Source organism: Astyanax mexicanus, chromosome 24 (genome assembly GCF_023375975.1).
Source record: "Astyanax mexicanus isolate ESR-SI-001 chromosome 24, AstMex3_surface, whole genome shotgun sequence".
In the NCBI taxonomy this organism is placed as follows: domain Eukaryota; kingdom Metazoa; phylum Chordata; class Actinopteri; order Characiformes; family Acestrorhamphidae; genus Astyanax; species Astyanax mexicanus.
In genome coordinates, this window is record NC_064431.1 from 15,071,653 (window position 1) to 15,084,801 (window position 13,149).

General features: G+C 38.5%; 1 protein-coding gene across 1 annotated transcript; it reads right to left on the reverse strand.

Annotated features, from left to right (window-relative positions):
- Positions 1-6,461: 6,461 nt before the first annotated feature.
- LOC103045347 (G-protein coupled receptor 182-like) lies at positions 6,462-11,984 on the reverse strand. The gene is made up of 2 exons (XM_049471974.1): positions 11,847-11,984; positions 6,462-8,151 (listed from the first exon to the last, which is right to left on the reverse strand). Exon 2 carries the CDS (start codon positions 8,146-8,148, stop codon positions 7,075-7,077), a length of 1,074 nt encoding a protein of 357 aa, XP_049327931.1. The 5' UTR covers positions 8,149-8,151; positions 11,847-11,984; the 3' UTR covers positions 6,462-7,074.
- Between the last annotated feature and the right edge of the window lie 1,165 nt (positions 11,985-13,149).

Genomic DNA, 13,149 nt, shown 5'->3' on the forward strand with positions numbered 1-13,149 from the left:
CATATACATGTTAATTTTGTTTACCGTGAGACATTGTACCATTCCATGAAATTCCATGAAAAGTATTTTAGAGTTTGATAGCAGGAACACATAAAAAAATTGAGATGGGTTAACAAAGGCTAAAAAAGTAAATGGTACTAATAAAACGTGCTGCAATAGAACCTGTCATTAAACTTGGTATAAAGAGTGCATTTTGGAGAGGCAGAGTCTCTTTCAGAAAGAAAGAATGTTTCAGGAAAATTGTGAAGACCTTGAATATCCCATCATCTACAGTACATAATATCAGCGAAAGATTTAGAGAAAGTGGAGAAATTCCTCTGTGTAAGGGGTATTTCACAATTTTCCTGAAATTATTTGAGGGTCTGGGTTGACATTAGTGCCTTTGGCGTGAGCAGGTTTTAGAAAAGCATATGACCCCATCCAAATCGCTGGTGAAAAATCTAGTTTAAGACCAGTTTTTGCTGGTTGCTAGTTTTAGGTGGTCTAAGCTGGTTAAAAAACTATCCATCCAAACAAAAACACACCAGTTTTCATTTTAAATGAACAGGAGTTTCCAAAAAAACAATATTTTTCTTTACCTTTGGATCAGTGGATGAACAAAACATCAACAAATCACCCAGATGAGTGTTCTGATATCCATGTGGGATCAGGCCATTTGTTAAGTGTGATTCTTACATGTCTTCATTGGTACAAAATTGCTTCCCTCCACTAAAACAAGTTCCATCTCACCCTCGCCATCTAAAGGTCATCAAGTTTATTACAAAGAGAAACATTCTGTATATTGTTATTTCACCTGTGTAAAACTTGAGTGAATTGTTAGAAGTCCTGTTTTTTTTACTTTAAAACTCAAGAGGAAAACACTTAAAACTACTACTAATGAAATAACAGAAGATTAAAGTTACAAATATAACTGCTGTATTATATTAGTAAACAGTGGAAAATCCCCCTAATACAACATCTATCACCACAGGTCAGCAAGAGTTAATTTGACCAATATCAGAGTTGTAGTATGTCATGTGGGTGGGACTTGATCTAATACAACTTGTTCTGTATCAGTAACCTTAATGGTTCAAAAGCTATTAAAATTAATTCACAAAAAAACTGTTGCTACAAATCAGCAAGGGTTAATTTGACCAATATCAGAGTTGTAGTATGTCATGTGGGTGGGACTTGATCTAATACAACTTGTTCTGTATCAATAACCTTAACGGTTCAAAAGCTATTGAAATTAATTCACAAAAACCTTTTGCTACAAATCAGCAAGGGTTAAATTGACCAATATCAGAGTTGTAGTATGTCATGTGGGTGGGACTTGATCTAATACAACTTGTTCTGTTGTGATACCCTCAACGGTTCAAAAGCTATTGAAATTAATTCACAAAAAACCTGTTGCTACAAATCAGCAAGGGTTAATTTGACCAATATCAGAGTTGTAGTATGTCACGTGGGTGGGACTTGATCTAATACAACTTGTTCTGTTGTGATACCCTCAACGGTTCAAAAGCTATTGAAATTAATTCACAAAAACCTTTTGCTACAAATCAGCAAGGGTTAAATTGACCAATATCAGAGTTGTAGTATGTCATGTGGGTGGGACTTGATCTAATACAACTTGTTCTGTTGTGATACCCTCAACGGTTCAAAAGCTATTGAAATTAATTCACAAAAAACTGTTGCTACAAATCAGCAATGGTTAAATTGACCAATATCATAGTTGTAGTATGTCATGTTGGTTAGACTTGATATAACTTGATGTGTGCAGTCCACACCTAGTCAGTATTTTCAGCAACCGTTAGATTTCATCAAGAAATTTTTGCTTTGGTTTACATAAAGGCTCATTTGCAAAACACTAAGAGCTTTTCAAAGTAAACAAGGTATTGGAAGTAATTGATATTGTTACAACAAAGATTCAGCAAGAAACAGATAAATAAAAAATTTATTAGAAGAAAAAAAATAACATTAAACAAAAATTAGTTAAAAATACAACTCAAATATTTAGACAGTAACATTTATAATTGTCCAACTTTGGTGCCACCTGCTGAAACAATTGTGCAAGTGAAGAGGTATTAGTTATATTTCATAATATTTATTTCAGAAGTAGTCACAATAGAATGTAAACCTTTTAATACTATCATTTGACAATTCTTACATGGTTTAATTACGGTTCTGTATACTCAACTAAAATTAAACAAACCAATGGTTACTACCCACCAATGACAGTATTACTATCAACAGTAAAACAGAAAAAGAAACCCTGAAAGCCCTCTGTTGAACTGCAGGTCAAATGACAGTAAGACTTGCAAAATGGGCTACAAGTGATTATTTGATAAAATATATACTCAGTTGAAACTTTGTCACAAAATCAGAATGAAATACTTTATGAAATATTTTTTAAAAAGGTTTTTTAAAAACAGTTACAAATTGAACAAAAAATGAGTGTAACCTTTATATTTTTAGATTGTTTTTAACAAAACAATTATTATAAAAAAATATTGTCAGGAACTCCTGAAGTCTTGTCATTTGTGACCAGCTAAAAACACTAAAGTACACTACACTTTCATATAATGAAGCATAAAGCATTTGCCCCGCCCATCTTCATTCGCCTTTTTGCTGTGTCGCGTAGTTTGTAGACGGTCCCTTAGCTCTCGTGCAGGTCGCGGCAGCCCATAGACGACAATGTGTTCTGTGGTTTTCTAAAGGCAGATGTTTGAGAGGGGAAAGACGTTGTAGCAGCTTGCTTTGGATGTCAGCATATAAAATAAGCAAGTATTAACCATTTTGCACACACAGTTCAAAAGCTATTGAAGAAAGAAATCCGAATATGCGAATATGAAACCAACTTTACCGGAGTCTTTCTCGGCCATAATATTATAAAATTATAATATTATAAAAAGATATATGCGGTATTATTTGTCTGCCGAGCTGCGGATATACTTTCATATAGTTTCAGGCCAGTGGTAGCGCATGCGCAGTAGGACAAGAGCGGTGTTCACGTTGATTACTTTTAATTTTTTATTTCTGCTGCTTTTGTTGATTTCTGTTGATTGTTGTTTTTAGTTAATGTAAGTAACGTTTGTTGTTTGTTTTAGTTTAGTGTTGTTGTTCTTGTACTTATTATACTCAGTTTACGTCTGTTTATGTTGTTTTATTCTTGCACAAGTGTAAGTGTTCACATAAAGCCCATTAAAGCCAGCTCTCAATATGAGTGTTTTATTTGTCCTCATACTTATTATAACTAATTAGGTATTTAGTTCCTCTCTTTTATTCATGTCCAATTTTGGGGTGCCTACATATAGCCTATTAGGTTATACAATCCTGTGTGAAATATTTACCATATAAATGTCTACATGTGTTTGTTTCAGCCCAGTGTTTAACATAATGCTTTTTAATTAATTCAACAGTTTAATTCTGTTTTATTCATGTGATAAGGTAAATCAATCCTTTATAAATCACACATTTGGGACATATTAAGTCACAGCTTAAAACAAAAGAATATGTGTGCGTAAATTTACAATAAATAAAAAAAGAAAGAGAATGTCATACTTTTTATTGGCATGGAAACCATAGTAAATATTAAATATTGCACCAGAGTTATAATATGATATCCATCATACATATTGCTGATATAAAACTGCTGGCTTAAATCCGCGGCTCTGCAGACAGGCTATTCAGGGAGCCTCCATGTCTATGTTACCTTCTGGCTCTCTCCCTTTAGTTAGGCTGTTTTATTCAGTTCTGCCGGAGTCATTAGCCACACTCTGATAATGTTTTATATTCTCCGTTTTACATAAATCCAGTCAAAACTAATTCCATCTCTCTGCCTTCCTCCGAGTTACTGACTGCCCACCTGTCTGACCCGATACCGAGGGATGTTGGACCCTCAGGCTCTCGCGTCTCCTGTCTGGTCTGACTGGAAGTTTCTGAAGTCAGCTTTTCTCCATCCACCACCACAGATCAGCTGCTCATCATCCATCTTACTCTCCACTACAGATTACATCCAAGCCATTAGTGGCGCTATTACACTCCTGAATGTATAAAACCTATGTGGATGTATAAAAGATTTTTTTAAATTTTAATTTAAAAGCTGTTTGACCAGTGGTAGAATGGTCCCCCCTCTTAAACGTGAGTCTTGGTCCTTCCAAGGTTTCTCCTCCTGCAGCTCTGAGGGAGTTTTTCCTTGCCTCCGCGCTCACTGGGGGTTCTGTATTCTGTAATTTCTATGTTTAATGTTTTGCCTGATTCTTTGTCCTGTGATCACGTTTCTGTAAAGCTGCTTTGTGCCAACACCAGTTGTAAAAAGCGCTATACAAATAAATTTGATTTGATTTGATTCTCTCTGCTTTGGAGAGTTCCTCCACGTAACGTTGCTCTCCATGTGCGAAACACTTTTCAGTGTGGTGTGTTTTCTGCTTCACATCGTTTACTTCAACTTCAGCACATACAAAATCAATGGTTTTACTGAGGCCTTAGATTTTTTTTTTATTATTCTCTGATATCAATTTTTCCAGAGCATCTGATCTAGAGCTGATAAACTGGAAAGCTTGAGGAGTTTGTTAGAATGGTCTCCCATGATATCAGAGACTGGGTCAGATTTACCTTTCAAGGTTTCCCCTTTATGACAACACTTTAAACAGATTTCCTTCAATAAGGTATTACATATGATATGTGTGTATATAATGTTTGTCAAATGTGTCACTGCTTTTTATGTTTAAGTATTTTTTCTTTCAAATTTGAAGTGTTTGTTGTGTGCCAAGCATCTATAGAGTACAACACCACCACATTATCGAGGCGGAGGCTTTATCGTGCTTCCCGTGAAAGTAATGAGGGGAATAGTGTTAAACCCAACCAAGGTGGGTATAGAAAAAAAAAAAAAAAAAAAACCCATGTTGAATGTTTATGTAACTTCTTCTGACATTCAAATCCTGTAAATAAACCATAATTCTTATTTTTGTACTGTTACCATTATTATGCACATGTATTTAAAATAGTGGTGTCAATCGATTAAAAATTGTAATCAGATTAACCACAACCATATTCTGTGATTAATCGCACTTGTTCTTATAATGGAAGTTTTTTGTATGTAGAAATGTAAAATGCAATTATATTTATATTGGTGGTGTCAATTAAAATACTAGTATATACTTGTATGTTTGAGGGGAGATAAAGTCAGCATGGAGCGCTGGAATAAATAATGCATCATAAATATAGTAAAGGAAACTTTTTAATTTTATTTTATTATAAACATCTCAGCTTGGTTGTAAGAATTTCTGGATTAGAGCTAAATTAGCTGAATATGAAAAGATGAAAGAGCGTTTTTACACCTGTAGTTGGTTTCTTTGGACTGGATCAGTTGAAGAGTTTGTTTACTTGGAGAGTTTCTTCTTCTGTTTGGTTTGGTTTCACAAAGACATAAACCTAAACGCACCAAAATGCGCACCATCGTCTCTTCTGATTGGTCAGAACTGTCTAGTGTGGGAGCAAGAAAGTCAATATAGCAAGAAGAGTCTGTGTTCCAGTGTGTATATCTGTGCAGTGTGAAGCTGCTTTAACCCAGGACTTTCAAACAGTGTTTTTAATAGGACGTGTACTGCAGAGTCACGTGGTGTCAAGCAGTGACCGCTGCACAGAAAAATAAGTACAGATTTGTACCTAAAAGACCACAAAGCTTGTCACAGGGGCTGTATCTTATATTGGGGTACAAAAAAGTGAGTTCAGTGAGTCCTTTTTTGTACACTTGTTTTTTATGCCAGTAAAGATTATAAAGATTATCATCATCTGAATATGTGTCAAGAACTTACAGTTACTTACATAAGTCTGCGTTTTACCGAGACCTTAAATAATCACTAGGGAAGCATGGTTTGACATGGCATTAGAACTTGACAGAACACGGGTCAAAGCGGGCGCCGTTCGGGTCAGATTTTATGATATAGAGCGGACTCTGGGGCTTCGACGTGGTGAAACTGCCCAAGCACCAAATCGCCAAGTCTGAGGTTAGAGTTAGTAGCCTTAGCCTTAGGTTATTTGCACTGCCGTGGGATAAATGGCTTTGTGGCCGGAGGGGGTTATTCACGCTGTCATGGGGATAGTGGCGTGGTGGCCACAGTGAGGGGTAGGAGGGAAGTAGGTTATTCGCGGTAAGAGCTGTAAAATTGACTGTGGGGTGGAAAAGGCAGTTAGACATTCTCTACTGCAGTGCTGTTAGCCAATCAGAGGCGATATATTTGCATACCTGCCTTTCCTCAGAGACCATTAATTCAGTTAATTAGGGCTAAATAGAAACACCTAAGCCCTTTTTTTTTTTTTTTTTTTTTAAATGGCTTACATGGCATTCATTCGTACTAGAGACCACAACTAGACATTTTAAATTTAAAAACGATGGAATGAGACCTTTAACATTGACAGCCCTAAATAAAAGTAATTACTTGCAAGTTACAGATTTAATAATCACACATTCACATATGAAAGCTTTATATATTTAATTTTCTGAGGTATCATTTGATTTTGGAGAGAAATATCACAACATCTCAAATATAATACTTGCACACTTGTACACTCCTACTAAGCTGCATCACCATGTAGATGTAAAGTCAGAAGGTCATTTGTTGCTGCTCAGTTTGAGCAGTCCTTTGTCAGTGAGCAGACCTTTGTCAGTGGTCACAGGATGCCATCCAGAGGACACAGCCCATAGGTTGGAGCCCACAAGACACTGTTGATTGACTATTCTCAGTCCGGCAGTGACACTGATGTGTTTAAGAACTCCAGCAGCACTGCTGTGTCTGATCCACTCACTCATACCAGCACAACACATGCTTACACACCACCATCCTGTCAGCGTCACTGTAGTGTTGAGAATGTACCACAACCCAAAAAAAGCTGCTCTTTTGGTGGTGGTCCTGTGGGGTTTTGGCCATTGAAGAACAGGGTGAGAGGAGGATAATAATAAAGTATGCAGAGAAACAGAACAGAAGGACTACAGTCTGTAATTATAGAACTACAAAGTGTCCTATAGGCTCAGCGGAGATGTAGAAACAAAAAAGTGGTCATAATATTCTGACTGGCCTGTGTATATTGACCTTAGGAGCCTTCTGATTGGCTGGTGCTGTTTTCTCCCGCATTGCCGGCCTTTTTTCCATTCGCCGTTGCTTCAGCTTGGGCAGCATGCCCAGGCTGGTCTGGTCCTGGCACAGGAGCAACGTCTTGTGGCAGGTGACGCAGGACGAGGCTGATGAGCTTGCTGCGGAAGCTCCTGCTCAAGAAACAATACAGCAGGGGGTTTGCCAGGCAGTGCAGCAGGGCGGTGGTCCGGACCACGGTGTAGGCAAAGAACAGCTGCTCCAGCATGTTGCAGTCAAACAGTGATGGTTTCAGTATGTCTATCATCATTAGCATCATGATCAGATGGTAGGGCAGCCAGCAGACCACGAAGACAGCCGAGTATACGTGCAGGAGCCACACATCACCAGCGCTGCGGGCCTGGACCTCAGGGCACGCCCGTACTGCCCGAGCTGCAAGAATGTTGGCAGTAGCTACGACAGCTGCAGGCACGATAAATTGTATAAAAGTCTGGATGATGATGATGGAGGTGAACCACTCTGTGTAGGCATGCGTCGGCATAAGGTAACATCCCGGGTCTTGCAGGTGCAGAATACGGACGTGAGCCGTCTCCAATGCCGCTAAAAACAACGCAACCAACCAGAGTGCAGCACATATGATGTTCCTCTTGCGCTTCTCTGTCATGCCCAAAATTTGGGCCTTGGGCGCAGAGCCTCGTACCACCGCTAGGTAGCGCTCTACGGACATGTAAGCCAGGAAGAAGCAGCTGGCGTAAATGCTGAGCACCACCACCAAGTTCGAGAAGCGACAAAGAAAGTCCCCCCACAGCCACACGTGATCCAGCACCACCTCCAGCATGTAAATGGGCAACATGATCATGATCATGGTGTCAGCCAGGCCCATGTTGAGCTGGCAGAAGAGCACGGTGTTGCGTGAGTGGCGGCGTTGCCAGTTCACCCACACCACCGTCACGTTCATCACCAGGCCCACCATGAAGACGAGGAGGTGGAGGAGGAAGAGGCCGATGCGTCGAGAGTTGTAGTCCACCTTGACGGTGCAGTGGAAGAATTCGGTGTCATTATCGAAATAATCCATCGTCTTAAAGAGAGAAAGAGAAAACAGGCATAGTTAATTAAGCTAGAATGGTAAGAGTGCTAATGCTAATGCTACAACAATATATATGACAATATAAAACATGATTTTAGGTTTAAAACTGTCTGCCATGTTTTCAGATTTATAAGCACAGTCTACACAGTAGAGACCATACCGGAACGAGACTCCGTCACCTACTCATTAGTAGATACAGTAATATGTAAGATCGGGGAACAGATTGCAAAATTATTCTGTGGAAAAGTTTGTTCTCATGTTATCATATTTGACTACACCCCAAGTCAATTTCACACCTTTAATCTAATAAATACGATCGTGTTCCTGCTTTTTCAAGGCTGTCAATCACTTCAAAAATGCTCAGTGTAGCCCCACCCTCTTATGGTAAAGTAGTATAAGGTTTAAAAAAATTGTGTTTGCAGAAAAACTACAGTTCTGACATCAATTCCTGTGTTCTTAAATTGTCTGCCATGTTTTCAAATTTACAAGCACAGTCTACACAGTAGAGGCCATAGCCGGAATAAGACTCAGTCACCTACTCATTAGCAGGGGCGCAGATGGAAATTTTGAACTGGGGGGGACCAAGCTGTAAAATCCAAGTATGTATTGCTGCAGACTGGAGCACCTCCAAAGGGGAGGGTCTTAGCTCCAAATGGGAAGTCCCCAACTCCAAAGGGGAGGGGCTTACCTCCAAGTGGGAAGTCCACCAACAGTATCTCACCACGGCTCCGGCGAATGTCATAATAAAAGCCTTCCGCGATTATTATTATTACTATTATTCTGTTACATCAAATTTAATGTTATATAGAATGTACTATCACATTATATTATATTATATTATATTATATTATATTATATTATATAAAAGTCTACATCGTAAGGCAGGGAGACCTCACTCAACACAGCTCCATTTCTCTGCTGAATGCCACAAAAAAAAAGTCTTCCGTGATTAAAAAGCTCATGGATGTCAATAAATATATTAGTCAACAATTAATGATTATTCATATTTCTTAAATGTCAATATAATAAAATACGTGTAGTGTGTATGTATTTATAATTGTATTGGCTATGAATAAACAACTGCCTTTATTATTTAGATCTTTACTATTTTATAATTTGAAAAATTCACAGCATGGCAAAAGTTTAAACGTTTTAAATAAATAAAATGTGGTTGCAATGTGCACAACATGCAACAACTCTTAGAAAATGCATTTAAAAAGAAATAAACATTTAATAAACAAAATTGATTCATTAATTATTCTTTGGGGTTATTTACAAGCACAAAACGTCGTGAAAAACACCATACCGCTTAACATCAAGCACCATCCTACTTGGAGGTAGGCTCCGCCTGTTTGGAGGTATGTTCCTCCCCTTTGGAGGTGCTCCAGGCTGCAGCTATACCCTTCTCGTAAAATCTGCATGCCTCGGTGCATGCCGGGTTGCGTTGCGTTTAACGCAGCTCCGCCCTCCGGCTCAACTTTATTCAAATAAATCCGGCCGCCGCACTGTGTCCAGTCCAGCCAATCAGGGAAAAGCAGGCTGCGTCCAGCCAATGAGGGAAGAGCAGGCTGCGTCTTCACACACACACACAAGCCTCTTACACACACACACACACACACACAGAACAGGCGCCTTTCAACCACAGAAGAGAAGCTGAAAGCGGCAGAATATGGATTTATAGAGCTATAGGTTACAGTGAGGTTGGTAAAAAAATAAAAATATTAAACTTATGACTGTCTACTTCTGTTGCTTCATTTTAATTCAAAAACGAGCAAGGAGATCCAGCGCAGCGGATTGCGTTGAAAAAAAGTGCCAGTGGACAAGTACCGTAAGGAGCTGGTAACTGCCTGTGTCTGTAGTCTACAGGCAGTTACCAGCTCCTTAGAACCCCGGACTTGAGAAGGTGCGTTAAATTGGAACTGGAACACGGAGCTCCGAACAATGTAACCTCTGAACTGAAGGCTTCCTAGTTTAAAAACGAGGGCATTGTGGAACACAGAATTCCACAAACGTACAGTTAATTAAATTAAAAACCCAACGTTTATGCTTGTAGATGCTAGATTTCGGATGAGGTCACTATAAATCTGGGGGGGACATGTCCCCCCCGTCCCCAGTGCCATCTGCGCCCATGGTCATTAGTAGATATGAACCATTTCCCAGACCAAGCATGACTGTCTCAGACTGCTTTCATTGAGTTTAGAACACCTTCTGAAGCAGAGCAAATTTTTCTACTGGATTATCACTTCATTAATGTTAGAGCCCATTGCCTATTTTACGCTAACGAATCAGACCTTTAAAAAAAATATAAATAGAATGTTCATACTGTTAATGTGACCACAGCACATCACCACACGATCAATAAACATACTGTTAACCCTCCTTTTGTGTTCATTTGTCAGGAACAGTGATGGTGTTCCGGCGTTAATTTGACCCGGTGCATGTTCAATTATCCAAAAAATCCTTACAAGCAGTAACTAACTCCACTGCTAATTATTCTATCAATATTTAGTTCAATGGTGTTCCTTTGCCTCTAACAGGTAATGGTTCAATAAGGATAATTCACTCGTTTTATAAAAAAAATAATAATACATGTTCAAACTTTTTTAATGTTTCACTACTTTCAATTACTTTTAAAAGATCAACATATAAAACAATAGTTTTACATAACATTGAAAAATAACATTGCAATCTTGTTTGAAATGAGGTTACAAGTAGTTAGTTTGTTAACTCTTTTGTTTGTTTGTGCTCTTTGAAATGCTCAGTCTTCAGGAGTTTCTTACAGAGAGCGAGGGACGCTCCTAATCTGATAGTGAAGGTAGGAAAACAGTTTAGATTGCTTTGTGTGAATGTTTGGCAAAGCTAGGTAGCGTTTACTTGAGGGATGCGCCGCGTCCAGGAGGAAACATAAGTGAGTGCTGGTAGGAAGGAGCTGCTCTTTCTTCACCTTGTAGACAATCATTAGAGCTTTGCATTTAATGCAAGTAGCAACCGGTAACCAGTGGAGCTCAGTGAGTAGTGGGGTGACGTGCCCGTTTTGGCTGGTTGAAGACCAGGCGCGCTGCTGCATTCTGGATCATCTGAAGTGGTTTTATAACAAAATACTACAGACTTAAAATACAAATATTATCCTTTAGAGCATTTATTTGCAGACAATGAGAAATGACTGAAATAACAAAGCTTAAAAAGAAACAGGTTCATATTCATAAAGTGTTAGGAGTTCAGAAATCAATATTTGGTGGAATAATCCTGGTTTTTAATCACAGTTTTCATGCAACGTGGCATGTCCTCCTCCACCAGTCTTACACACTGCTTTTGGATAACTTTATGCCACTCCTGGTGCAAAAAGTCAAGCAGTTCAGCTGGGTTTGATGGCTTGTGATCATCCATCTTCCTCTTTCTTTTTATTAAGTGGTCTCTTATTTATTTTAGAGCTGTATTAGTGTGTGCCCTTTTTTTAGTGTCGACTTTTTTTTTGGACAGGCAGATTGCAAAATTTAAAATACTATTCTCATGATATTTAAACAACAAAGGGGAGGAAAACTTCCCTGTTAGTACAAAATGGGTTTGTAAATATTTTGGGTACTAACCTGACAAATCCACACTATTAAGATTAGTATATAGTATGTACATTATAGTATTAGAATGTAGTATACAACTAAAATGCAACCCTAAAGTATGGTACGTACCTGTTCACTGAAAGTTGAGGCGTCTGGAGGAAATTCTGGGTGACTCCTGTCGTCCTAAAGCTGGTCAGACTGAGGATTTGGACTCTGGAGCACAAAGCACATTCCTTTATCTGAGTGAACAGCTCTAACGGTGAGCTTCCTGACTCTTTCTGTTCCCTCAGCAGGATTATGAAATGATTTATTACTAAAGGACAAGGACACACATTAACCTCTGGGCTGCTGACCATCACCACAGGAAACCACGTCCACTGAGTTCCATTATAACCAGAAACACAACGACTGCATCAACAGATTTATACCATCCCCTCAGTGAACATGCAATAACACACACGCTCTACACACAGCCTGTCCAAACCACCAACCATCTCTAGTGTCTGACTTTCATCACACAGATTCTCTCTACGAGTTTAATTTAACTGTTTCTGAGCTAAACAAATAACACACACAAAGACTGTACTGAACCCACCCATCACTCTACACTCACTCTACACTCACACACACTCAAATACTCATTACGCAGAGACCAAAATATCTCTATATTCTATATGTTACAGTATGTTAATTATGTTCTATGCACCTTATTCTCACTGCACACATTTCACTGTACATTATTGGTACTGCACTGTCCTGTCTGTAAAGTGTTCTCTTGTCTGCTGTATTTATTGTAGTGTTATATTTTTATGTGCACTTTCGTTGCACGTTTGCACTTTATATTCTATTTCATTGTTGTTCCATGTTGCACCATGGTTCCAGAGGAGCGTAATTTTGTTACACTGTGTACCTGTACTCAGATGTAATGACTTCACTCTTTACAGTCATATGAAAAAGTTTGGGCACCCCTATTAATCTTAATCATTTTTAGTTCTAAATATTTGGGTGTTTGCAACAGCCATTTCAGGTTGATATATCTAATAACTAATGGATACAGTAATATTTCAGGATTGAAATGAGGTTTATTGTACTAACAGAAAATGTGCAATATGCATTAAACCAAAATTTGACCGGTGCAAAAGTATAGGCACCCTTATCATTTTATTGATTTGAATACTCCTAACTACTTTTTACTGACTTACTGAAGCACAACATTGGTTTGGTAACCTCATTGAGCTTTGAACTTCATAGCCAGGTGTATCCAATCATGAGAAAAGGTATTTAAGGTGGCCAACTGAACGTTGTTCTCCTATTTGAATCTCCTCTGAAGAGTGGCATCATGGGCTCATCAAAACAACTCTCAAATAATCTAAAAACAAAGATTGTTCAACATAGTTGTTCAGGGGAAGGATACAAAAAGTTGTCTCAGAGA